At 47.8% G+C, this 26536-nt stretch overlaps 1 protein-coding gene across 2 annotated transcripts in view; it reads left to right on the top strand.

Moving 5' to 3' along the window:
* LOC122554615 (retinoic acid receptor RXR-gamma-A-like) overlaps positions 1 to 26536 on the top strand; it is a 147937-nt gene that overhangs the window by 59892 nt on the left and 61509 nt on the right. For both annotated transcript variants that reach the window (XM_043699926.2, XM_043699925.2), the window contains exon 2: positions 16966 to 17225. In XM_043699926.2, the coding sequence (XP_043555861.1) occupies positions 16966 to 17225 (260 nt within the window). The remainder of the gene's footprint in view (positions 1 to 16965; positions 17226 to 26536) is intronic.

Below are 26536 nucleotides of genomic sequence, written 5' to 3'. Positions count from 1 at the left end.
GGTGGGGAGAAAGTAGCATAGGTACAATAGGTGAGTGGGGGAGGGGATGAAGGTGATAGGTCAGGGAGGAGGGTGGAGTGGATAGGTGGAAAAGAAGATAGGCAGGTAGGACAAGTCATGGGGACAGTGCTCAGCTGGAAGTTTGGAACTAGAATGAGGTGGGGAAGGGGAAATGAGGAAACTGTTGAAGTCCACATTGATGCCCTGGGGTTGAAGTGTTCCGAGGCGGAAGATGAGGCGTTCTTCCTCCAGGCGTCTGGTGGTGAGGGAGCAGCGGTGAAGGAGGCCCAGGACCTCCATGTCCTCGGCAGAGTGGGAGGGGGAGTTGAAATGTTGGGGCACAGGGCGGTGTGGTTGATTGGTGCGGGTGTCCCGGAGATGTTCCCTAAAGCGCTCTTCTAGGAAGTGTCCAGTTTACCCAATGTAGAGGAGACCGCATCAGGAGCAACAGATACAGTAAATAATATTGGTGGATGTGCAGGTAAATCTTTGGATGTGGAAGGCTCCTTTAGGGCCTTGGATGGAGGTGAGGGAGGAGGTGTGGGCGCAGGTTTTGCAATTCCTGTTGTGGCAGGGGAAGGTGGGTTGTTGGGGGTGTGGACCTGACCAGGTAGTCACGGAGGGAACAGTCTTTGCGGAAGGCGGAAAGGGGTGGGGAGGGAAATATATCCCTGGTGGTGGGGTCTGTTTGGAGGTGGCGGAAATGTCGGCAGATGATTTGGTTTATACGAAGGTTGGTAGGGTGGAAGATGAGCACCAGGGGCATTCTGTCCTTGTTACGGTTGGAGGGGTGGAGTCTGAGGGCGGAGGTGCGGGATGTGGACGAGATGCGTTGGAGGGCATCTTTAACCACGTGGGAAGGGAAATTGCGGTCTCTAAAGAAGGAGGCCATCTGGTGTGTTCTGTGGTGGAACTGGTCCTCCTGGGAGCAGATACGGCGGATGCGGAGGAATTGGGAATATGGGATGGCATTTTTGCAAGAGGTAGGGTGGGAAGAGGTGTAATCCAGGTAGCTGTGGGAGTCGGTGGGTTTGTAAAAAATGTCAGTGTCAAGTCGGTGGTTATTAATGGAGATGGAGAGGTCCAGGAAGGGGAGGGAGGTGTCAGAGATGCTCCAGGTAAATTTAAGGTCAGGGTGGAATGCGTTGGTGAAGTTGATGAATTGCTCAATCTCCTCGCGGGAGCACGAGGTGACGCCAATGCAGTCATCAATATAGCGGAGGAAGAGGTGGGAGTGGTGCCGGTGTAATTATGGTAGATGGATTGCTCTACGTAGCCAACAAAGAGACAGGCATAGCTGGGGCCCATATGTGTGCCCATGGTACTCGTTTGGTCTGGAGGGAGTGGGAGGATTCGAAGGAGAAATTGTTAAGGGTGAGGACCAGTTCGGCCAAATGAATGAGAGCGTTGGTGGAAGGGTACTGTTGGAGACGAAAAAACGGAGGGCTTGGAGGCCCTGCTCATGGCGGATGGAGGTGTAGAGGGATTGGATATCCATGGTGAATTTGAGGTGTTGGGGGCCGGGGAAACGGAAGTCTTGGAGGAGGTGGAGGGCATGGGTGGTGTCTCGAACGTATGTGGGGAGTTCCTGGACTAGGGGGGATAGGACAGTGTCGTGGTAGGTAGCCGACTCATTGTCTCAGCATGCTCCTGCCCCACTGAACTTATCTCTACCTACCTCGACACTGTCCTATCCACCCTAGTCCAGGAACTCCCCACATACGTTCAAGACACCACCCACACCCTCCACCTCCTTCCCCTACAACCCACCCTCCCATCCTGGCACCTTCCCCTGCCACCGCTGGAACTGCAAAACCTGCGCCCACACCTCCTCCCTCACCTCTATCCAAGGCCCTAAAGGAGCCTTCCACATCCATCAAAGTTTTACCTGCACATCCACCAATATCATTTATTGTATCCGTTGCTCCCGATGCGGTCTCCTCTACATTGGACTGGACGCCTCCTAGCAGAGCGCTTTAGGGAACATCTCCGGGACACCCGCACCAATCAACCACACCGCCCCGTGGCCCAACATTTCAACTCCCCCTCCCACTCTGCCGAGGACATGGAGGTCCTGGGCCTCCTTCACTGCCGCTCCCTCACCACCAGACGCCTGGAGGAAGAACGCCTCATCTTCCGCCTCGGAACACTTCAACCCCAGGGCATCAATGTGGACTTCAACAGTTTCCTCATTTTCCCCTTCCCCCACCTCACCCTAGTTCCAAACTTCCAGCTCAGCACTGTCCCCATGACTTGTCCTACCTGCCTATCTTCTTTCCCACCTAACCACTCCACCCTCTCCTCCCTGACCTATCACCTTCATCCCCTCCCCCACTCACCTATTGTACTCTATGCTACTTTCTCCCCATCCCCACCCTCCTCTAGCTTATCTCTCCACGCTTCAGGCTCTCTGCCTGTATTCCTGATGAAGGGCTTTTGCCCGAAACGTCGATTTTACTGCTCCTCAGATGCTGCCACTAATCCAGAATGAGAGGTGAGAGTGCTGTCCAGTTGAACATTCCAGCACGAAGCTAGCAGTCTCCCTTCACCCACAGCTACATGGAGCCACGGACCTGTGACATTTCATTCAGATTTTACAGTCCAGGTACTATCTGCGCACACAGGCAGGATCCAGTGAATCACAGCACACCATCAGTAAATCCCAGTCCTGCAACTGCAGAGGGATTGATTGGGTGATTAATTAACTGTGCTTGTATCGAGCTCCTGCAGCTTTGACATTCGTCAGTACTGAACAACAGAAGCCCTATTAAAATGTTACATTTATTCTTCCATGCACGACATAGCAAATGGCTTCATTTTCTAATTTTATGAATTACAGTCCCTGTTCTCAGAAATACAGGCAGCTAATTGCTGAACTTTGGTATCAAAAAGCAAACTGCAGTTGGACACTGGCTCTCTCCCATTAGCTCGGGGCTGAAGAACGTGGTTAGATTGTACTCGAGGCTGAGCTACTTCCCCACTTCCCCTGTCTCTTGTGCTGTACAAATGAGTGGAATTCCCTCATGTTCTGACCCAGTGAGAATCTTAATAAAAAAGGAATGAAACATCAAGAACTTGATGACTCACTGTCCCATTAAGTCATCTGCATCATTAATTATCTTGTACACCGGAGTACTTTTTTGTTTTTTAATATTAAATAAGTAACCTTTCTTCAGAACTTTTAGGGGTGGTTCTGAGAATACCTAACGTTCCTGAAGTCCTAGTACCAGTATCATACACTCCCAGGGCAGATACAGCACGGGGTTAGGTTCAGGGTAACACTGCCTCCACACTGTCCCCATCAAATACTTCCAGGACATGGGCAGCATGGGGTTAGATTCAGATTAAAACTCCCTCTACCCTGCCCCCGTCAACCACTCCCATTCTATGACTTGCCTTTCACAATGATTGTCGGAGTGAATTTTCTTCAGAAGCAAACAGCTGAAGGCATAGTCAATATTAATTTTGATTTGATTTATTATTGTCGCATGTACCTAGGTACAGTAAAAAGTTTAGTGTACACTGCAGGCAGATCATATACTATACAAAGTCCATTAAGGTAGTAGAGTAGAGTGAGGAATACAACGTTACAGCTGCAGAGAATATGCTTAAAAAGTGAGGTCAACATTAAATTTGAAATTTGAGGCCCATTCAGGAACCTAATCACAGTGGGGAAGAAGCTGTTCTCCAATCTGTGGTTCCAGGTGTTTAAGCTTTTTTCTTAAGAACTAGAATTCCCTACAGCGTGGATATAGGCCCTTCGGCCCAACAAGTCCACACCAACCCTCCGAAGAGTAACCCACCCAGACCCATTCCCCTACCCTATTTTTACCCCTGACTAATGCACCTAGCCTACACATCCCTGAACACTCTGGGCAATTTAGCATAGCCAAGTCACCCTAATCTGCACATCGATGGATTGTGGGAGGATCAATCCCTTTGCATTTCCAGGACTGGGATTTACTGATGGTGTGCTGTGATTCACTGGATCCTGTCAGTGTTTGCAGTTAGTACCTGGACTGTAAAATCTGAATGAAATGTCACAGGCCCATGGCTCCACGTAGCTGTGTGTGAAGGGAGAATGCTATTTTACTGCTGAAATGTTCAACCCACGCAGACACGGGGAGAATGTGCAAACTTCACATAGACAGTCACCGGAGATTGGAATTGAACCCGGGACTCAGGTGCTGTGAGACTGCAGCGCTAACTACTGAGCCACCGTGCCGCTTTTGTATCTTCAGCCTGACTGAAGAGGTTGGAAGAGATTATAACCGTGGTGGGATGGGTCTTTGATGATGTTGGCTGCCTTTCCGAGAAGTGTAGATGGAGTCTTTGGATGGAAGGTTGGCTTGTGTAATGGACTGGGCTGTGTTCACATCTGTCTCTAGTTTCTTGCAATCCTGGACAGAGCAGTTGTCATACCAAGCCACGATGCACCTGGATGGAATAATATCTATAAAAATTGGTAAGAGTCTTTGCGGACATGCTAAATTTCCTTAGCCTCCTGAGAAAGTACAGGTGCTGTTGTGTTTTCTTGACCGTTGCATCAATCTGAGTGGACCAGGACAGACTGTTGGTGATCATCACACCCAGGAATGAGATGCTGTCGACCACCTCCAGCTCAGCACCATTGATGTAGATAGGGGGAAACCATCCATCTTGCTTCCTGAAGTGCGCAAAATCAAAGAGGCTGAAGAAGCCCGAATTCGAGGAGTGTTGACAGCTCGGAGAGTTTAGATTCAATTCCCCTACGGTGTGAAAACAGGCCCTTCGACACAACCAGTCCACACCAATCCTCCGAAGAGTAACCCACCCAGACCCACTTCCCTCTGACTAATGCACCTAACACTGTGGGCAATTTAGCAAGGCCAATTCACCTAATCTGCACATCTTTGGACTGTGGGAGGAAACTCACGCAGACACAGGGAGAATGTGCAAACCTCACACAGACAGTCGCCGGAGGCTGGAACCGAACCTGGGACCCTGGTGCTGTGAGGTAGCACTGCTAACCACTGAGCCACTGTGGCGCTTTTGTGGGGCTGGAGAAAATTATCGAGGACGGAATAGAGACAGGACCAGCCACATGGTGTAGCACGGAAAATTAAATGGCCTGATTGCTCCCCTATCTATAAAACCTGCTGCAGCCCTGGGTTGATCTGTGCAAAAGTCATTATTTATGATGAAGGATGATGGGACAGGTTGAGAAACATATTAATAATGGATGCACAATCCTGCATTTTAACAATGGGGCATTGTAAATAAAAGCACAGAAATTATGTTCAACTTGTGTAAACTACAGTTCCAGCCTCCACTGGGTTATTGTGTCCAGTTCTGGGTGCCACATTTTAGGAAGGATGTGAAAACATGCGATAAATACATTCACGAGAATGTTTGAAGGGAGAGGGAGCTTCACTGGATGGATCGGAAAAGGTGAGACCGTTTCTCCTTGAAGAAGAGAAGATTAAAAAGAGATTTGAGAAAGCCAGACCGAGTGAGTGGGAAGAAACCATCCAAACGTGACACAAGGTAGCAATTTAAAGCAGCAAGTGGGATGGGCAAAAGACTACCTCAATCTATATCAGACCTGACCAATATTGAACGGGAGGTGATTGTTGAGGAATAGTGGGCACCAGCTGTTTCCACCTCCCTTTCCAAGCGGTAAGCAGCAGATCGCCCTGAGAACATGGTTACATTAACAGCCCCTTGTTATAAGCGTTGTGTCTGTGGTTCCCTTGCTCTCGACATTGATGAAGTGTTTGGTGAGTGTTTCTCCTCAGCTCCAGTTCCAAATGGCTTTTGATAAATGGCTGTCTGGAAGGGCAGGGATAGAATATCTCATTTTCTCCCTCTACAATCTAATCACAACGTGAATAATTTATCTTACCTCTCCTCACGATATTAAACACATTTGCAGTAATGTCCATACTCTTTGCCATACATCATTGGTGATTTATTTGATTAGAAACTAGAGAGAAGATTTTTTTTGAGTCCAACCGATTAGCATATGTTAAATGCAGAAAACCTGTCACCATTTCCTCTTGAGATTCACCTCAAGATAACTATCTCACAAGAACACAGCTTAAAGATTTTTAGTTGATACCCTCGAGGCTTTTCAAATCTGTGCAGCTAATCCATCCATACATGCACAATTTGCACATCCGTACATTGCTCGGAGAACTGTACAAATATTGATGCATGCCTGCCAACACTAAAATACTGACACATTCCCCAGTAGGTTCCTGTAAATACCAACACACTCCCCGGGGAGTTCCCCTGTAAATGCTGACATACTTACTCGGGAGACCCCAATAAATACTGAGATGCTCCCCCTCCCGGGGAGTCCCCCTATAAATACTGACACCCCACGCCCTGGAGTCCCCAGTCCCCCTGTAAATACTGACACACTCCCGGGGGAGTCACCTGTAAATACTAACACCCCCTGTAAATACTCTCACACTGTTCTAGGATTATGTAGTTCATCGTGGGTAGAAGGTCATTTGGCCTTTTGTGGCTATGTCAGTGTTTTTAGGAGAACACAGAACTTTGCAACGCAGTATAGGCCCTTCGGCCTTCGATGTTGTGCCAACCTGTGGAACCAATCTGAAACCCATCTATCCCAAACTATTTCATTCTCGTCCATATGCCTATCCAATCTCCATTTAAATACCCTTAAAGTTGGCGAGACTACTACTGTTGCAGGCAATATGTTCCACACCCTGACTACTCTCTGAATAAAGAAACTACCTCTGACATCTGTCCTATAGCTATCACCCTCAATTTAAAGCTATGTCCCCTCGTGCTAGCCATCACCATCTGAGGAAAAAGGCTCTCCCTGTCCACCCTATCGAACCCTCTGATTATCTTTATGTCTCAATTAAGTCCCTCTCAACCTTCTTCTCTCTAACGAAAACAGCCTCAAGTCCCTCAGCCTTTCCTTGTGAAAGCTTCTCTCCATACCAGGCAACATCTTAGTAACTTTCCTCTGAATCCTTTCCAAAGCTTCCACATCCTTCCCATAATGCGGTAACCAGAACTGTACACGATACTCCAAATGTGGCCGCAGCAGAATTTTGTACAGCTGCAACATTGTCTCATGGTTCAGAAACTCAATCCCTGTACCAATAAAAGCTAACACACCACATGCCTTCTTAACAACCCTATCAACCTGGGTGGCAACTTTCAAGGTTCTATGTACCTGGACACAGAGATCCCTCTGCTCATCTACAGTACCAAGAATCTTAACATTACCCCAGTACTCTTTATTCCTGTTACTCTTTCCAAAGTGAATCACCTCTCACTTTTCCACATTAAACTCTATTTGCCACCTCTCAGCCAAGCTCTGCAGCTTATCTATATCCCTCTGTAACCTACAACATCCTTCATCACTATCCACAACTCTACTAACCTTCGTGCCATCCGCAAATTTACTAACCCATCCTTCTATGCCCACATCCAGGTCATTTATAAAAATGACAAATAACAGTGGACCCAAAACAGATCCTTGCAGCATCCCATTAGTAACTGAACTCCAGGATGAACATTTCCCATCACCCGTCACCATCTGTCATCTTTCAGCTAGCCAATTTCTGATCCAAATTGCTAAATCACCCTCAATCCCATGCCTCTGTATTTTGTGCAACAGCATACTGCAGGTACCTTACCAAATGCCTGACTGAAATCCATGTACACCACATCAACTGCTTTACCCTCATCCGCCTGTTTGGTCACCTTCTCAAGAACTAATAAGGTTTGTGAAGCATGACCCACCCTTCACAAAACCGTGTTGACTATCCCTAACCAACTTATTCTCTCTAGCTGATTATAAATCCTACCTCTTATAATCCTTTCCAACACTTTACCCACAACCAGGGTAAGGCTCACAGGTCTATAATTTCCAAGGTTGTCTCTACTCCCCATCTTGGAGTAGAGATTCCCCATGGGAGCAACATTTACTGTCCTCCAGTTTTCTGGCATATTCCTGTAGACAATGATGACGTAAAAATCAAAGCCAAAGGCTTGGCAATCTCCTCCCTGGCTTCCCAGAGAATCCTAGGATAAATCCCATCCGGCACAGGGGACTTAGCAATTCTAGCAAATGTAAAAATAGATAATACCTCCTCCTTGTGAACCTCAATCCCATCTAGTCTAGTAACCTGTAACTCAGTACTCTCCTCAACCACATTGTCTTTTTCCAGGATGAATACTACAAAAAGTATTCATTTAGCACTTCCCCTATCTCCTCTGACTCCACGTACAAACTCCCACTATTATGCTTGATGGGCCCTAATCTTACACTAGTCATTCTTTTATTTCTGATGTATCGAGAGAAAGCCTTAGGGTTTTCCTTGATCCTATCTGCCAATGATCTCTCACGTCCCCTCCTGGCTCTTCTTAGCTCTCTTTTTAGGTCCTTCCTGGCTAACGCCCTAACTGAGCCATCACATCTCATCCGAATATAAACCATCTTCTTCTTCTTGACAAACGATTCAACTTCCTTAGTAAACCACGGCTCCCGCACTCAACAGCCTCCTCCCTGCCTGACCGGTACACAGTTACCAAGGACCAGCAGTAGCTGTTCCTTGAATAGGCTCCACATTTCAATTGTACCCATTCCCTGCTGTTTCATTCCTCACCCTCTGCATCCTGAATCTAGCTTAATCTCATAGTAATTGCCTTTCCCCAGCTATAACTCTTGCCCTGCACTGTCTACCTATCCCTTTCCTTCACTAAAGTAAACAAAACCAAATTGTGATCGCTATCACCAAAGAGCTCACCTACCTCCAAATCTAACACCTGGCCAGGCTCATTACCCAGTATCAAGTCCAATGTAGCCTTGACCCTTGTTGGCCTGTCTACATACTGTGTCAGGAAACCCTCCTGCACACATTGGACAAAAACTAACCCGTCTAAAGCACTTGAGCTATAGTATTCCCAGTCAATATTTGGAAAGTTAAAATCCCCCATAACAACTACCCTGTAACTCCTGATCATCTTTGCTATCCTATCCTCTACATCTCTGAAGCTATTTGGAGGCCTATAGAAAACTCCCAACAGGGTAACCTCTCCTTTCCTGTTTCTAACCTCAGCCCATACTACCTCAGTAGATGAGTCCCCAAACATCCTTTCTGCCACCATAATACTGTCCTTGACTAACAGGGACACACCACCCCCTCTTTTACCATTTTTCCTGTTCCTACCAAAACATCTAAATCCCGGAACCTGCAATAATCATTCCTGTCGCTGCTCTACCCATGTCTCTGAAATGGCCACAACATCGAAATCCCAGGTACCAACCATGCTGCAAGTTCGGATGCTCCTGGCGTTGAAGTAGACACATTTCAAACCAACTTCTTGCTTGCTGATACTTTCTCGAAATCTTAGTTCTGACTTCCCTACTCTCAACTTCCCGTATACTCAAACTACAGTTTTGGTTTCCAACCTCCTGCTGAATTAGAGCTGTCCAATTTGTCCTACTTCTCACCGCACTGCCCCTATCGCCCTGCGAATTATACAATCAGCACATGTGCCATAATGGGACAAAGAGATTTAACATGGTAGATATTCCAATACTATAAGGTTCATTGTTGGTTTTCTTCTGTGATCAATGAATTAAATCCAATCTGACTCTGTAGCAGCAAATACTTTGTAAACATGTGATATATTATCCTCAATATATATTAGTGAAGTGGCTTACATGACTGACTGAGTAATCTTGTATCTAAGTGTGGTGCTGGAAAAGCACAGCAAGTCAGGCAGCATCCGAGGAATAGGAGAAGGGCTTATGCCCGAAACGTCGATTCTCCTGCTCCTCAGATGCTGCCTGACCTGCTGTGCTTTTCCAGCACCACACTTTTCGACTTTGATCTCCAGCATCAGTCCTCACTTTCTCTGAGTAATCTTGAAACATGGATTCAGTAGCAGAAGTGCAGGTTCAAATCACTCTATGGCAGGTTGAGAGTTGGAATTCTGTTTTACGATAAATCTGTTAATCACCAATTAATTTTTTGGACCATAAAAACTCAACTGACGTCCTCTGGGGAAGGGAATGAGCTGTCTTCGTCCAATCTGGTCTCTCTAACTCCAGACCTGTGCCAAGACAGTTGACTCTTAACTGCCCTGTAAGGTTGTCTTCCAAGGTAGCTGGCCGTATCACACTGCCAGGCGTGATCCCCACACGGACTGAAGAGACTGGCAAGCTGCCAACCTGCTGGGTGCAAATAATAATCTACACTTCCAAGGATGTGAGAGTTTTTAAAGAATGAGTTTGTCAAGGAAACCATTTTCTCTGTGTTCTCAGAAGCCCGTGGTGAGGCGAGAGTAGGTTTAATGTAAAGTGTAAGATGGGTATCTTTTATGGATGGTTTCCTTGGACATGTTTTATGGGTGAAAAAGACTGGTGGTTGAGCTGTGCAAGCAGGCATTTCCATTGGCCGATGGGCATGTGTTACTAAGGAGCGTGTAGCTAGCTTTAACCTCCAGAATATTGTGTCCGGCTTTTACAAGGAAATATTTGAGGAAGAACTACGTTGGATCTCATTGCTTGAAGTAACTTACAATGCAGAATGTCACTGTAACTCCACCAAGACCCTCCAGCTTACCCCAGTGTCACTATAACTCCACTACAACCCTCCAGCTGACTCTAATGTCACTATATCTCCAATTCGACCCTCCAGCTTATCCCAGTGTAGCACTACTACCCCATGTCAAACCTCCAGCTGATCTCAATTGGACTGTAACTCCATCTTAATTTCCATCTGACCCCATCTGGAACCCACGGTGACTCTTTCAGAAACAGGAAAACATTAACGGGTATTAGTAAGCCCTGAGGTGAGAGGTGTGGATCCGCACGAGATGTGTAGAGACGCAAAATGTGGTGTAGAGTGAATATTCAGTGAACCACATTGGTTTGCTTGAAATCTTGAAATCTCAAAATCTCCCCATGGTCAGTTTACATTTTATTACCAAGGTAGGTGGTGAGTCAGCTTACGGAAAGGGGCAGATTGTGGGCTGGGTTGGAAATAGATTGCTGGACATGGAGCAGGAGAGGAGGGAACAGGCTGAGGAAGGGGGCAATGGGCAGGAAGGAAATTGGGGCTTAGACCGCTGGAGAGGTGGGTGTGGGGAGGCGTTAAGAGTATGTTGCACAAGGTGGGGCAGTTGATAGACATTGGCAGGAGCTGGCTTAATGAAAAAGGGATGCTGGCAATTGGCAGGAGATGGTGAATGCCAGGATGGAAGTGGGATTGAAACAGTGCATGAGAAACTACGACTGAGAGAGGTTGCAAATTCAGCAGAAACATGAACAGCCTCACTGACTAAAGCCACTTTAATGTGTTGGGGTAAGTGGGAAAAACAAGCAGCTTTGCAAGGAATGGGTGAATCAACTGCTCCTCAGCAAGCCGAGCTGAAAGCCCTCCCAAGACAGGCACAGGTAAGACATTGGCTGAAGACTGCTGCTTCTCACTAGCTCGTCGCATGCACCCAGTGAAGGTCCACTGTCACAACATATCAGTGTCAGAGAACAAGCAGATGGCAGACTCAGTATAGGTTAATGCTACCCTGAAGGACAGTGCCTGCTGGTACTGGAGAGACTGGCATTGCCGCGATGCAATATAGAGCTGATGAAGACAAAAAAATTACTGAACTAAACAATCACTTCAGGCTTTATCGACTAGGCACAACAGCGCTGAAGTGTAAGGGGTTGGGTTTTCTTTGAGTTATGATCTAATTGCATAGTAATGTTTTCATACCAGTTATAATTTCATGTTGCTAATTGAGGAATGGCATGATCTTGTTCTTGAAACCGTCTCATTCATGAAACTATATCAACTGCCAAGACTCGACAGCACTATTGAGAAGTCACTGGGCTACATTAGAAGCTAAATGATTGTGTTCAGCAGTTTGAGTTTTCAAGGAGCATTGTTAATGCAGTAACAGGTCCCATTGCAAGTCGACTGTGCAGTCAGAAAAAAAATTGACAAGCTACCTAGGAGCTTTACTCTATATTTAACCATGTGCTGTCCCTGTCCAGGGAGCTTTTGATGTGATCATTGTAGAGAAAGGTTCACTCTGTATCTAACCCTGTCGTGGGAGTGTTTGATGGGGACAGTGTAGAGAGAGCTTCGTTCTGTATCTAACCTAATGCTGTCCCTGTCCTGGAAGTGTTTGATGGAATATTGGCACAGAAATTGAGAGCTGCACCTAATGCAGTAAGCCAGATAGCCCTGCTCACTTCCTGAGTCAGTAAACAATGCTGCATTTTAACAGTTTGGCATTGGAAGATAGATTCATATCCCTCTGGATATCTGACCCCCACCACCATTCACTAATGCTAGCCTTTGTTGAACACTGAGTGAATGAGAGGAGGGTGTCTCTATATGAGAGTCAGCACCTTCAGGAAAGGAACGGGGAGGTAAGGCGGGGTTTAAACAACTATTTGCTGTGATAAATACCAAGCAAAGCCTGAATTAGATTTTAAATTGTCAAACCGACCAAGGCAAGTGTGATCAGTCGGATTTTGTGCTTGCCCTGACAGCACTTGGGAGAGAAAAAGCTGGAATGGGCTGCCCCCAGTGCCCTTAAACTATCAGTGCAAACCTGGGGAAATGACATTGGGAGCTGAGGGCAGTGTGAGATTGATGAGTTGGCTAGTGGTGCCTGGATCTCTGGAGGATACTTGCAGCTGTAATAATAGAATTACTTGTCAGTGTATTTCTGTGAAACTCTGGAGATTTTGTGTCATTTTTCATCAAGACAGTGGACAGGTCATCTTTAGAAACTGTAGCACTGTCACAGCTGTACTCAAATGGCCCATCGCTCCCATTGCCCGACAGAAACCCGAAAAGAAACTTCAGTTTGTAAACAGCCCGACAATGCCGTATCAGCTGCTATTACCTACCATCCTTGAGTTCAAGGAAAGAAAGGACATTGGCATCTTGCCCCCTCTCAAAGCTCTTCTCAGTCAGTGAGATACATACGGAATTGTGGCCATTGTTGGGAATGTAGGCTGAGACTTTCAGAACAGCAAGATCCCACAACCCACAATGCAATTGGAAGCAGAGTAATCTGTGCTAATTGGACAGGGCAACATGAGAATGACCCAATCTTCTTTGAACACAATCATGAGATTGTCACTCGAAAGAGCAGATAGGCGTGCAGTTTGAAGTTTCATCTGAAAGGTGGCACCTCTGAGGGTGCAGTGTGCCAACATACCGCACTAGAGCCTGGTTCAAGTAGACTCAAATCAAGACTGGGACTTCAATCCGTTCAGATTCAGTGTAGAGTATTATACACTGCGTCAGAACACTGACTGATCCCATCAAGGAAATGTTTGCTTTCAGGAGGGGAAATCCAGGTCCCTGGATAAGGCAAACACTACTGCGATCGTGTCAGCCAAAGACCCATCAAACCCCCAGCTAGCTGCACCTTGCTGAAAGAAAAGGACACCGGGGGGGAGTTAATTCTTTGAAAGAACACAATATGGCTGACTTGGCATGGTTTGCTCCCTTGTTACTCTTGAGTGATTTTGAGAGGAGGTTTGGGCTTACAGGCTTGTCATGAGCAAAGACCTGAGACAGTGTTGTAGGGAAGGGGGTAACGAGGGGAGAAGGACCTTCCTGGTAAGGTGTGGGGCTGCCTATCTTCAGCATCAGAATAGGCCAAACTATCCTGTGGCCGTGTTAACTCTCTACCCACTTCATCACATTCTGTCACCATAACCCTCGGAGCTTCTCCGAAAATACATCCATGCTGTTTGCGTTGAATCCTTCTGGTGGTAGACTTCCATTCGCTTGCTGAAGGCACATCTCCTGAACTTCCTGCTAGATTTACAAATGACTCTCTTGTATTGATTGCGCCTGGTTTCAAGCATCCCTCAAGTAGACATATCTTCAAACAAACTCTGCCCATGTCCTGCTCCTCTGTCAGTTGCAACGCCCCTCCCAAGTCCCCCCATCCTCCTAAAGCTCGGGTGATGGTGAGGACCGCAGATGCTAGAGAGTCAAAGTCGACAAAATGTGGGGTTGGAGAAGGCACAGCAGGAGAGTCAGCATTTCGGGCAGGACCCTTCATCGGACTGTTTTTCAGATCTGTCCACACTGTCGTACCACTCGATACTCACTTCCAGTCCCCTCCACTCTTCCCCTCCCAACAGCTGCTTTACCTCATTGTGGCTCCACCCTTCGGTTTTCCAACAACACTCTCAGGATCACAGCCTTATTAAGAGCACAGAAGGAGGCCATTTGGTCCCACCGTGCCTATACCAGCTCACCAAATGAGCAGTTCACTTAGTGCCGTTCCCCTGGCTTCTCCCCATAGCCCTACAAATTCTTCCTTTTCAGCTAATAGTCTAATTCCCTTTTGAATGCCTCCGTTCGAACCTGGTTCTGCCACACTGGCTCAGAGCGGATTTGAACCACTCGTTGCTTCTCCTGCCAATTATTTAAGCCTGTGCCCACTCCCCTCCTTCTGGATCAGTGGTGCTGGAAGAGCACAGCAATTCAGGCAGCATCCGAGGACAGGCAAAATCGACGTTTCGGGCAAAAGCCCTTCATCAGGCTTTTGCCCGAAACATTGATTTTGCCTGTCCTCGGATGCTGCCTGAATTGCTGTGCTCTTCCAGCACCACTGATCCAGAATCTGGTTTCCAGCATCTGCAGTCATTGTTTTTACCCACTCCCCTCCTTGTCATGGGTTCCCTCATGATCTGGTATGTGGCTGCCTTACTGTTCTACCAGAGGTGGCAGGGCCTGGAGTTGACTTGGAGACTGTGTCCTCGATATCCCCACCATGGTCTGCCCCTCCCCCAAGTCTCGAAGCCCAGCATTCTGTCTTCAGCCCTTCCCTGTCCATCGCCTCCTGTTGCCTATCTTGGTGCTCATGGACACTGCCTGTTTGAAAGGTGCTGTGCTCAGTGTGAGCTGGGGAAGCTGCTACAAAGCAGCTCCTCCATTCACACACTTCGCTTCACCCAGTGTCTGCCTTGACGCTGAGCAAGGGGAACAATTAGAGGTCATCGGGCTGTGAGAAAAGGCTAAACGAAGCTGACATGCCAAATAGCGGAAGAGCAAAACACGCAGGCTCTTGTCTTCATTGAAGGTGACAGGGTTGTTATTCTCACTTAGTGAGGTTGGTGTTCCTGTGGGGAACAGGGAGCTTTGCTGTGTGTGGCCAAGCCTGTGCCCTGACTAATTGTTCCCCTCATAGAGTCATAGAGAGGTACAGCACGGAAACAGACCCTTCGGTTCAACTCGTCCATGCCGACCAGGTATCCTAAATTCATCCAGTCGCATTTGCCAGCATTTGGCCCGTATCCCTTGAAACCCTTCACATACCCATCCAAATGCCTTTTAAATATTGTAACTGTACCAGCCTCCACCACGCATCACCCTCTGTATGAAAAGGTTGCCCCTTAGGTCCCTTTTAAATCTTTCCCCCCTCGCCCTAAACCTCTGCCCTCTAGTACTGGACTCCCCCCAACCCCAATACCTTGTCTATTTACCTTATCCATGTCCCTCATGGTTTTATAAACCTCTATAAGGTCACCCCCCGCCCCAACTTCCGATACTAGAGGGAAAGCAGCCCCAGAAAGCAGCAACCTCTCCCTATAGTTCAAACCCTCCAAACCTGGCCACATCTTTGTAAATCTTTTGTGAACTCTTTTCAAGTTTATGTTTTCCTGCATCTCCACGTACACACTGTTGCAACCCCAGAGACTTCTGGCTCAGATACACAAGATGTAGATGGCCACTCTGCCTAATGGCAGCTCTGTTTGGCTACTTGGTCAAGCCGATATTGACCTAGTGGGGCATGTGCATCCATGTTTCTCAGTTAGGGGTGGGTTGGGGTGAGGTGAGGTACCACAGGATTGCAGTGGAATGGGAACTTTGTGTTTTTTTTAATCAAACTTCACCCCCACCTTCCCATTGTCAAGAGGTTCTGAGGCCAGTGGACATTGCATCAATGTCCTGTCTGCTCAGTGAAAAAAACCGCTCAGAGGGACCCAACCATCCCCCTTGTAAAATGGCCTTTCCAAAAAAAGTTAAATATATGGCCAGGGGTGACAAGCACCTAGTAACAGACAGAGCACTGGTGTTTACAGCAGAAGGAACACTCAGATGCCATGCTCAGTCTACCCCCAAAGTAGAGGAGCTGGCAATATCAGAGTGAAATTGGAGATGGCTGAGTGGATAATTAAACATGGTGCCCAAAGGGCCATAAGCATCTCTCTCTATTAGGAACATTATTGATTACAGGAATTGAACCTGTGCTGTTGCCATTAATATGAGCCACGTTCTAGCCCACCGGACAGCTGAGCTAACTGTGGACCGTGGGTTGAGATGCAGAATGGGCGATCCCACACTTGGGTGCCTGCTACGTTCTCCAGGGTTTACGTCTGTTGATTTTAGTACAGCTGCTTGTATTTTACATGGTTGGGAAACCTGACGCTTTTCCTGCGAGAGGGAGGAGAGCCTGTGAGATGCGTGACCACAATTTCGGGGTTGGGTGTTCAGATCGCGCACCTCTAGTGTCAGAGGAACTGGAGCAAAAGCTTTACACGTGTCCCTCGACAGTGAAGAGCTGTCCGCCAGCTGCCTGCCAAGGATAGGCTGGTCACCTTCACTGGATAGGAACGAGTAATGATGGGACAGCGCAAGGTGGGATTAGGTGAGAATAGGGTTGGAAGACAGAGGGTAGGGTAGGGTTATGGGAGGATGGGATTGGAATAGCTGTGACAGGGTGGGTTTAGTTGAGGATGGGACTGAGCTGTGCCCTGTACCATCGGACAGCCTCTGAAAGGGCAGGTGTGTAAAGTGACCACATGGTGAATGTTCACACAAGGGACCACATCCCAAAGAGGGACTCTTCTGAGTGTGGAAATGCAGAGAACCATTCTCTGGTCTGTTGTCCCCTGGAGTCTTTGCCATTCCCGTACACTGCTAACCCTGAATTCTTTTCCCCCTGCAGACTCTGCGATCCAAGTGAACTCCACATCGATGAATTCCCCTTCCCCGCACTCTACAGTGAACTCGATGGTTGGCCATCATTCGATGATCGGTTCCTCAGCGAATGCTTCACGCTCTCTCACCTCCTCCATGGGGAGCTTGGCTTCCCCAGTGAATGGATTAGGGTCTCCGTATCCAGTCATCACCTCGTCAATAGGCTCCCCCTCGGTGACCCTGCCATCAACTCCAGGCATCAGCTACGGAGCACTCAGCAACCCCCAGGTAAAACCTTGAGCCAGTTCAAGCGCCAAGTCAAATAAATAAATGGATCAAATTGAAACAAGCTGTTAGTTTGATCTGTAGAGTGTAAAGTGAACATGTGATGCTGCTGGGTTAACACTCTGAGGGTACAGGTTCAAAACGCACCATGGCATCTGGTAACTTCAACGCAATTAACAAATCTGGAATTGAATGATATTCCCGGTAATGGTGACCATGCAATTCTCAATAATTGATGGGAAAAGCTCACCCAGTTCACCAATGTCCTTTTTGTTTAGATTACTTACAGTGTGGGAACAGGCCCTTTGGCCCAACAAGTCCACACCGACCCTCTGAAGAGCAACGCACCCAGACCCATTCCCCTACATTTACCCCTTCACCTAACACTACAGGCAATTTAGCACGGCCAATTCACCTGACCTGCACATTTTTGGACTGTGGGAGGAAACCCGGTGCACCCGGAAGAAACCCATGCAGACATGGGGAGAATGTGCAAACTCCACACAGACAATTGCCTGAGGCGGGAAATGAACCCGGTTCTCTGGTGCTGTGAGGCAGCAGTGCTAACCACTGTGCCACCATGCAGCACACATAAATTGAATTCAAATTCCATTACCTGCCATGGCGGGATTTGAACCCCACTCCCCAGAACATTACCTTGTATTAACCAACCAGCAACAATACCATTAGGTCATTAGGGAAGGAAAATCTGCCATCCTTACCTGGTCTGACCTGTATGTGACTCCACACCCACAGCAGTATCATTGACAGCAATGGCTTCAACAGCAATTCGGGATGGGCAGTAAATGCTAGCCTAGCGTTACCAAGAACAAATAATTTTCTAAAAATTGGAAATGCTGTCTCAGGATCAGGAGGAGACCATTCAGCCCATCAAACCTCTTGTACCATGCGTGCAAATTATCTGTATTTTAATGCCATTTATAGGCATTAGCATTTTCATTGTAAAAGTAGATTGGTTTGGATTCTGAAACCTTCAGCCCTGTTTTTGGGACAGGGTGTTCCAGACGTTTCACTGCCATGTCAAGAACCATTTCTTCATCTCAGAATTGCCCACCCTGGGCCCTGAAGGACACGGCCACTTTCCCCAAACCAAGAGGGTGGCATAGTGGATCAGCGGATTCGATTACAGCCTTGGACGACTGCAAACTCCACACATTCTCCCAGTGTCTGCGTGGGTTTCCTCCGGGTGCTCCGGTTTCCTCCCATAGTCTAAAGATGTGCAGGCCACGTGGATTAGCCATGGGAAATGAAGGGTTACAAGGATAGGGTGTGGGGGTTGGGGGTGAGTAGGGACTTAATGGGCCGAATGGCCTGTTTCCACAATAGGAATTCTACGATCCTATGAAGGAAATGGGGCACCTGAGGAGAAACTATTAAATCCTTCAGTTACCTTAAACACCTCAGTTAGATTAGTCTTTAATCTTCAAAATTCTTTAAGCCCTTTACTCCAGTATCATTCTGATGAAACAGAAATTGCTGGAAAAGCTCAACAGGTCTGGCAGCATCTGTGGGGAGAAGCTACAGTATGAGCAGTTATTTTGGTTTTTATCATTGTGATGAATCTGTGCTGAGACCCCTTCAGTATACCCTCCTTGAGGTACAGTGCCCAGTACTACCTATGTGGCCATGTCACACTGCTGCAGCACATCCTGACCATTTGAGCTTGAGGACACGTTGCACACTGTTGCCTTTTCAAAGTTGCACTGGAGGCTCAGTAACAGGTTCATCTCTGGCAGCCTGGCTGCACAATGCAGGGTTCAGCAGTCCAAGTATAAATGGATATTGTGTCACTTATCTGTAAAAAGGCCACTAAACACTCACATCGGAGGTCTGATTGGCAAATGTGCCAAGGTACAAGTTGAATTTCTGTCTCCGGTCTAACCACTGTGAGATCGGCTGTATGGGAGGGTGTGTGTGCGCGTGCGTGCGTGCGTGTGTGTGTGTGTCCCCGTCCGTCCCCGCACCTAGGACGTGGGGCGGGGGGGGGGGGTGAGTAACCGTTCATATGTCTCTGCGACTGCATTTCCCAAAGCGCTGGATTAGTCGCTGCAGACAGAATCATATCTAACTAAATTTGCCAGGGGTTTTTGAGGAGGTGACTAAGACGATTATTGAGGGTAAGAGGGTGGCTCAGTGGTTAGCACTGCTGCCTCACAGCACCAGGGTCCCAGGTTTGATTCCAGCCTCGAGCAGCCCATCTGTGTGGCGTTTGCACATTCTCCCCGTGTCTGCGTGGGTTTCCTCTGGGTCCTCCGGTTTCCTCCCACAGTCCAAAGACGTACAGGTCAGGTGAATTGGCCATGCTAAATTGCCCATAGGTTAGGCGCATTAGTCAGAGGGAAATAGGTCTGGGTGGGTTACTCTTCGGAGGGTCGGTGTGGACTTGTTGGGCCGATGGGCCTGATTCCACACTGTAGGGAATCCAATCTAATCTAACGCTATTGATGTGGAGTAAATGAACTTCCAAAAGGCATCTTATACATTGCCACGCAACAGACATGTGAGTAGGGTCATTAGTTGTAGAATAACAGGGGTAGTAGCAATGACAAAATTGACTGAGGGGTAGGGGTCAGAGAATAATAGTTAATGGGCATATTTTTGGGCTGAGGGAAGGTTTGTAATGGAGTTGCCCTGTGATTGGAAATGGGGCCCATGCTTTTTCTGACATATGGTAAATATCTAGACCTAGGCGTACAGAAGAAAATTTTAAAGTTTGCTATAGACACAAAATTTGGGAGAGTTCTTGACTGTGAGGAGAACAGTGTAGGACTGTTCTCTTTAAATCTCTTTAAAGCTGCACTCTCTGGTCCTTGGTCCATTTCTGAGTGGGGACAGTTTCTCCCCTTCTGCTCTGTCTAGTGGATAGCAGAAGCTGAGGTTCAACACAGAAAAGTGAGGGCAGAGAGTTTAAAACAGACGGGGTGCAGGAGCAGAGAGAACTTGGTGTTTATATACATACGTTATTAAAGATGGGAAGACAAAGCTGAACATAAACCTTGCTTTATTCAACACTTCATTAGTAGGGGTATAGAGGGAGGTTGTGCTGCACCGATATAGGACACTTGGTTCGACCTTAGCTGGAGTATTGTGTACAGTTCTGGGTGCAACACTTCAGGCAGGATGTGAATGTGTTGAAGACAGTGCAGAAGCAGTTTACTAGTATGGTTCCAGGGATGTGACACTCCACTGATGAAAGAGATGTTGGGACTGCTGTCTTTGGAGAGGAAAAGACTGAGAGGAGATTTGATGCAAGTTTCAAAATTATGAGTGGTCTAGACAGAGCTGATTGGGAGAAACTGTCCCCACTCAGAAATGGATCAAGGAGCAGCGAGCACAGCTTTGAAGTCATTCGCAATTGTGAAGCAAGCAGAATCCTTCCCGCTCAGTGAGTGGTTCAGGTCTGGAGGTGTGGTGAAGACCGGTTTAATTGAGACATTCATGAAGGGCATTGGATGGTTATTGAAACAGAAACAATGTGCAGGACACAGACAGGAGATTGGCAGTCAGTTAAAATGCTCAGGGATCTAGTGAAGACATAATAGGCCGAATGGCCCCCTTCTGCACCATATATGATTCTGTGATGCAGGTGCAAGGCTTTAATCCTTAGCTACTGAATTGCAATAAGGAGGGAATTGCTTCCTGACTTCCGAAATAGCTGATGTGTTTCACATGTTCAAGCAGATGCATTTGTAGTGGACACTTCCAGTAGAGGTGACTCATGCATTGATTTTGCTGGATTACCACCAAAACCTGGTCATCAGTGCAGAAGACGCCACCACATCTGGGCGTGATGGGCACTGTAACAGTACCCAGTAGAACTGTGCTTTAGAACACAAAAATGTAGACTTGGTGATCTCTCAATTCGTTGGGACGATGTGTTCATTGGCTAGTCAACAAAGATAAGTGACCATTGGAAAAAGATCCAGCAGGCAGTTGTGGTGTGGAAACATTTATTTATTACTCAGAGAGAAAATGGTGAGACTGAGACCAACTGCAGCATGGAGTCCTTGAGGCAAATAACATCAACGCATCATGGGCAAGTGAGATGACCACATGAGGGAGAAAGGAATCGAAGGATGAACTGATGGGTTGAGGTGAGGTCGAATGGCGGGAACACAAAGACCAGAGCGAAAGAGCTCAGCAGAATGTCCAGCTTCTGCATCATTCAGTGTTATTCATGGTTTGATTCTAGCCGCAAGATTTCTGAGTGTTTGTGGTCATTACAGCACAGCCCATGCTGGTGTGCATATGTAGATTTTATCATTTGTAACATGGGAACTCTTCCAAACACAGAGTTCCCTCTCCTGGATCACTGAAACCAGAGCAGCCTGAGCAGTGACGAGTTCCAGTGGCCCTATTAAAAAGACAGTCAGAGGATAGTGTTAGTAATAGTGTCTGGGTATCATTGTGGCAATCGTTCAAGACGTTTCAGGCAAGTTTCCTGCACCCCCTTTTTTGCTTGCATCTGGCTGCTGTGTCTCTTTTATTTAATGTGGGTTTCCAGCCCACGTGGGTTCATTATATAACAGTCACTCAGCTCCAGGCCATTTGGCACTGGTCCCAGCAACTGATGGCCCCATCTGACAAACAGAGTGCAGCATAACCCAGCGAACACGGAGCTGCACAGAGTCCCATCCCCCTAACTCACTCGCACCCACCGATCCACTCGACCAAAACCTCGAGTTTAAAATTCTCCTTTGGATTTTCAAATTCTTTCACGTCCACACTCCTCCCTATCTCTGGAATCTTCAGCAGCTTTGCACCCTCTGAGAAAAGGACACACGCCTGATTCCGTCCCCTTCCACAGCCTAGATTTTATCACTACTCCTTTTTGAATTGTGTGTTCGTCTCCCTTGGCACTGAACTTTGGAATTCCCTGTCTTAAAGCCCCTCTGCCTGCCCCATTTTCTTCATTTGAGACATTCCTTAAAAGTTTTGCCTAAACGTAAGTTTTCCTGCTCCAGTATGCCATGATTTGATGTCATCCTTCCTTCAATAATGCTCCTGTGATGTAACATTGAGGTTTACTACTCTAAAGGTACCATATAAATGCATGCTGTAGTTGCTGGTGTGTAGCAATAATTTACTACACTTTGATGGGACATTGCTCCTCTTTGGAAGCCTCACAGGGCTGCCCTGTGATGTCACTGGTGAGGGTGCTGGCTGGGAGCTCGGTTCATTATGTAGCACTCTTACTCTGAGTCTTTAGAAGAAAGAATAAACTGACATAGCAATGGAGTGCTGTACTGTCTGAGGTGCAGTGTTTTGGATGAGTTGTTAAAACAAGACCCTGTCTATCCTGTGTGTTTCAGGCTCTGTAGTGGCTGCTTTACTCTGTATTTAACTCTGTGCTGTTTAATTGGGACAGTGTAGAAGGAGCTTTACTCTGTACCTAACCCTATGCTGTCCCTGTCCTGGGAGTGTTTGATGGGGACAGTGTAGGGGGAGCTTTACTCTGTACCTAACTCTATGCTGTCCCTGTCCTGGGAGTGTTTGATGGGGACAGAGTAGAGAGAGTTCAACACTATGTCTAACCCCATACTGCCCCTGTCCTGGGAGTGTTTGGGGACAGTGCAGAGGGATATTTCTGATTAAAAGATTGGAAATAAATCTACTTCCAGCTTAAAAGAGTAGAGCTTTTCTCTTTGTCTAACACCATGCTGTCCTTGTCCTGGAAAAGTTTGATGGAGCTGGTGTCAAGGGAACTTTATTTTCCACTTACTTTCAATTTTAAAAAAGTAGTGGGAGCTTTACTCCGTATCTAACCTTGTGCTTTACTGTCCTGTGAGCATTGGATGTAATTAGTAAGTGTTCTCTTCCTAGTGCTGAGAGCTGGTGCAGGAGAGCATGCGAGTCTATAAAATGATTCAGTGCCTCTGTATTCTTTCGCCGGCTCTCAGAGGTGTAACACTTTTAGCAGGCTATGATCTCCGGTTCTACAGGGGATCGTGTTGTACAGTGGTACTGTCCTACCTCTGAGACGGAAAGCTCGGGTTCAAGTCCTACCTGATTAAAAATACCTAGAGCTTTGTGTGAAGCTATTTCAGTGCACCATTAATTGTCTGTTACCTTGTGGCTATCCCTATATTGTGGGGTGCTGGGGAGGGGAGCTGCAGCAGCTAGTGTGGTGATTTAAAGAGATTGCATGGTTACAGACCATTAAACAGATGAGCTCCTTACTCACAGCTGAGTGGGAGGAGCAGGGAATTAAAATGCTCAATAAGCAGGGATTGAAAGATGCCCAGACCCTCTCGCTATGAAATTGGTCTCTCATGTGATGATGATATGGTTGTGCACAGTATTTTCAGCTCATTAAGTAAAGAAAGTGGCGCAAAGGATTGCTTCACCTTTCTGTTGCTTCTCACAACTCTCTGTTAACCTCCAGAGCCAACTCCCCTGTTGGTATCTGCCCAGAATATCAGCAACAACACAGGAGCCCAGTCAAGCCTGACAACTTTCCCCAGTCACAAATCACCTCACCGTATGACTTGTTAAATCAGCAGTGATACAGGTCTAAACACACTGAGCGCCGCCTGTCAGTACAGCAGAGTGACACAGATCTAAATATGCTGAGCGCTGCCTGTCAGTACAGCAGAGTGAGACAGGTATGTACACACTGAGCGCCACTTGTCAGTACAGCAGAGTGAGACAGTATGTACACCGTGAGCGTCACCAGACAGTTCAGGAGAGAGACACAGGTCTAAACACACTGAGCGCCGCCTGTCAGTACAGCAGAGTGACACAGATCTAAACATGCTGAGCGCTGCCTGTCAGTACAGCAGAGTGAGACAGGTATGTACACACTGAGCGCCACTTGTCAGTACAGCAGAGTGAGACAGTATGTACACCGTGAGCGTCACCTGTCAGTTCAGGAGAGAGACACAGGTCTAAACACACTGAGCACCGCCTGTCAGTACAGCAGAGTGAGACAATCATAAACACACCTTATACCTCTCACTGCCTGTTAATACAGCAGCGCATGACAGGTATAAACACTCTGACACTGCCTGCCAGTACAACAGATTGACATGGGTACTAACACATAGATATTACTAGTTAATAAAGCAGATTGAATTATCAGTTCACTGACATCATCCTATTAATATGGCAGAATGAGGTAGATATGAGCACGCTGACTACCTATGCTTTTCTGAGCTCCTGACCATGAGGCTGTGTTGGTGTTGTAGGCAGTGCTTACCTTCTGTATTGTTGCACTTAGTTAGGGACTAATTGCCCTTTTAAATACTTGATATGCTACCCACCAAAGTTGAGTGATTAGCCACAGCTGCAGAGAACCAGGCCCAAGACATATGTCCTGGTGTGTGTAATTGAGCAGGTCGAAGACAAGAGTTGAAAAATGTGGTGCTGGAAAAACACAGCAGGCCAGGCAGCATCCAAGGAGCAGGAGAATCAACATTTCGGGCATAAGCCCTTCTTCAGGAATGAGGCTGGTGTGCCAAGCGTGCTGAGATAAAGGGTAGGGGTGCTGGGAATACGATAGGTGGAAGGAATGAGGGAGAGGGTGATAGGCCGGAGAGGGGGTGGGGGCGGAGTGGTCGGGAAGAAGATTGCGGGTCAAGAAGGCGGTGCTGAATCCGGGGGTTGGGACTGAGATAAGGTGGGGGGAGGGGAAATGAGGAAGCTGGAGAAATCTACATTCATCCCGTGTGGTTGGAGGGTTCCTAGGCGGAAGATGAGGCGCTCTTCCTCCAGGCGTCATGTGGCCAGGGTCTGGTGATGGAGGAGGCCAAGGACCTACATGTCCTTGGTGGAGTGAGAGGGGGAGTTAAAGTGTTCAGCCACGGGGCGGTTGGGTTGGTTGGTGCAGGTGTCCCAGAGGTGTTCTCTGAAACGTTCCGCAAGTAGGCGGCCTGTCTCCCCAATGTAGAGGAGACCACATCGGGTGCAGCGGATACAGTAAATGATGTGTGTGGAGGTGCAGGTGAATTTGTGACGGATGTGGAAGGATCCATTGGGGCCTTGGAGGGAGGTGAGAGGGGAGGTGTGGGCGCAAGTTTTGCACTTCTTGCAGTTGCAGGGGAAGGTGCCGGGGGAGGAGGTTGGGTTGGTGGGGGGTGTGGACCTGACGAGGAGTCGTGGAGGGAGTGGTCTTTCCGGAACGCTGATAGGGGTGGAGAGGGAAATATATCCCTGGTGGTGGGGGTCTGTTTGGAGGTGGCGGAAATGACGGAGGATGATACGATGTATCCGGAGGTTGGTGGGGTGGTAGGTGAGGACCAGTGGGGTTCTGTCCTGGTGGCGGTTAGAGGGGTGGGATTCAAGGGCAGAGGTGCGGGAAGTAGAGGAGATGCGGTGGAGAGCATCGTCGACCACGTCGGAGGGGAAATTGCGGTCTTTGAAGAAGGAGGCCATTTGGGTTGTTCGGTAGTGGAATTGATCCTCCTGGGAGCAGATTCGGTGGAGGCGAAGGAATTGGGAATATGGGATGGCGTGTTTACAGGGGGCAGGATGGGAGGAGGTGTAATCTAGGTAGCTGTGGGAGTCGGTCGGTTTGTATAAATGTCTGTGTTGATTCGGTCGCCCGAGATAGAAATGGAAAGGTCTAGGAAGGGGAGGGAGGAGTCTGAGTCTGAGACGGTCCAGGTAAATTTGAGGTCGGGGTGGAAGGTGTTGGTAAAGTGGATGAACTGTTCAACCTCCTCGTGGGAGCAAGAGGTAGCACCAATACAATCATCGATGTATTGGAGGAAAAGGTGGGGGGTGGGGCCAGTGTAGCTACGGAAAATGGACAGTTCCACATATCCGATGAAGAGGCAGGCATAGCTGGGGCCCATACGGGTGCCCATGGCTACTCCTTTGGTTTGGAGGAAGTGGGAGGATTGGAAAGAGAAGTTGTTAAGAGTGAGGACCAGTTCAGTCGTCGAAGGAGGGTGTCAGTGGAAAGGTACTGAGGGTGTCAGTGGAAGGGTACTGGTTGGGTCGGCAGGAGAGGCAGAAGTGGAGGGCTTGGAGGCCTTTGTGATGGGGGATAGAAATGTATAGGGACTGGATGTCCATCATGAAGATAAGGCATTGGGGGCCGGGGAAGCGAAAATCATGGAGGAGATGGAGGGCATGGGTGGTGTCCCAAACGTAGGTGGGGAGTTCTTGGACTAAGGGGGACAGGACAGTGTCGAGGTATGCCGAGATGAGTTTGGTGGAGCAGGAGCAGGAGACAATGGGTCGGCCGGGGCAGTCGGGTTTGTGGATTTTGGGCAGGAGGTAGAAACGGGCGGTGCGGGGTTGTGGGACTATGAGGTTGGAGGCGGTGGATGGGAGATCTCCTGAGGTGA

Source organism: Chiloscyllium plagiosum, unplaced genomic scaffold (assembly GCF_037043375.1).
Source record: "Chiloscyllium plagiosum isolate Xiang-an unplaced genomic scaffold, Cpla_swu_hap1 HiC_scaffold_9, whole genome shotgun sequence".
NCBI lineage: Eukaryota > Metazoa > Chordata > Chondrichthyes > Orectolobiformes > Hemiscylliidae > Chiloscyllium > Chiloscyllium plagiosum.
Note: the sequence above shows the minus strand (reverse complement) of the source record. Positions and strands in the feature narration are given on the sequence as shown.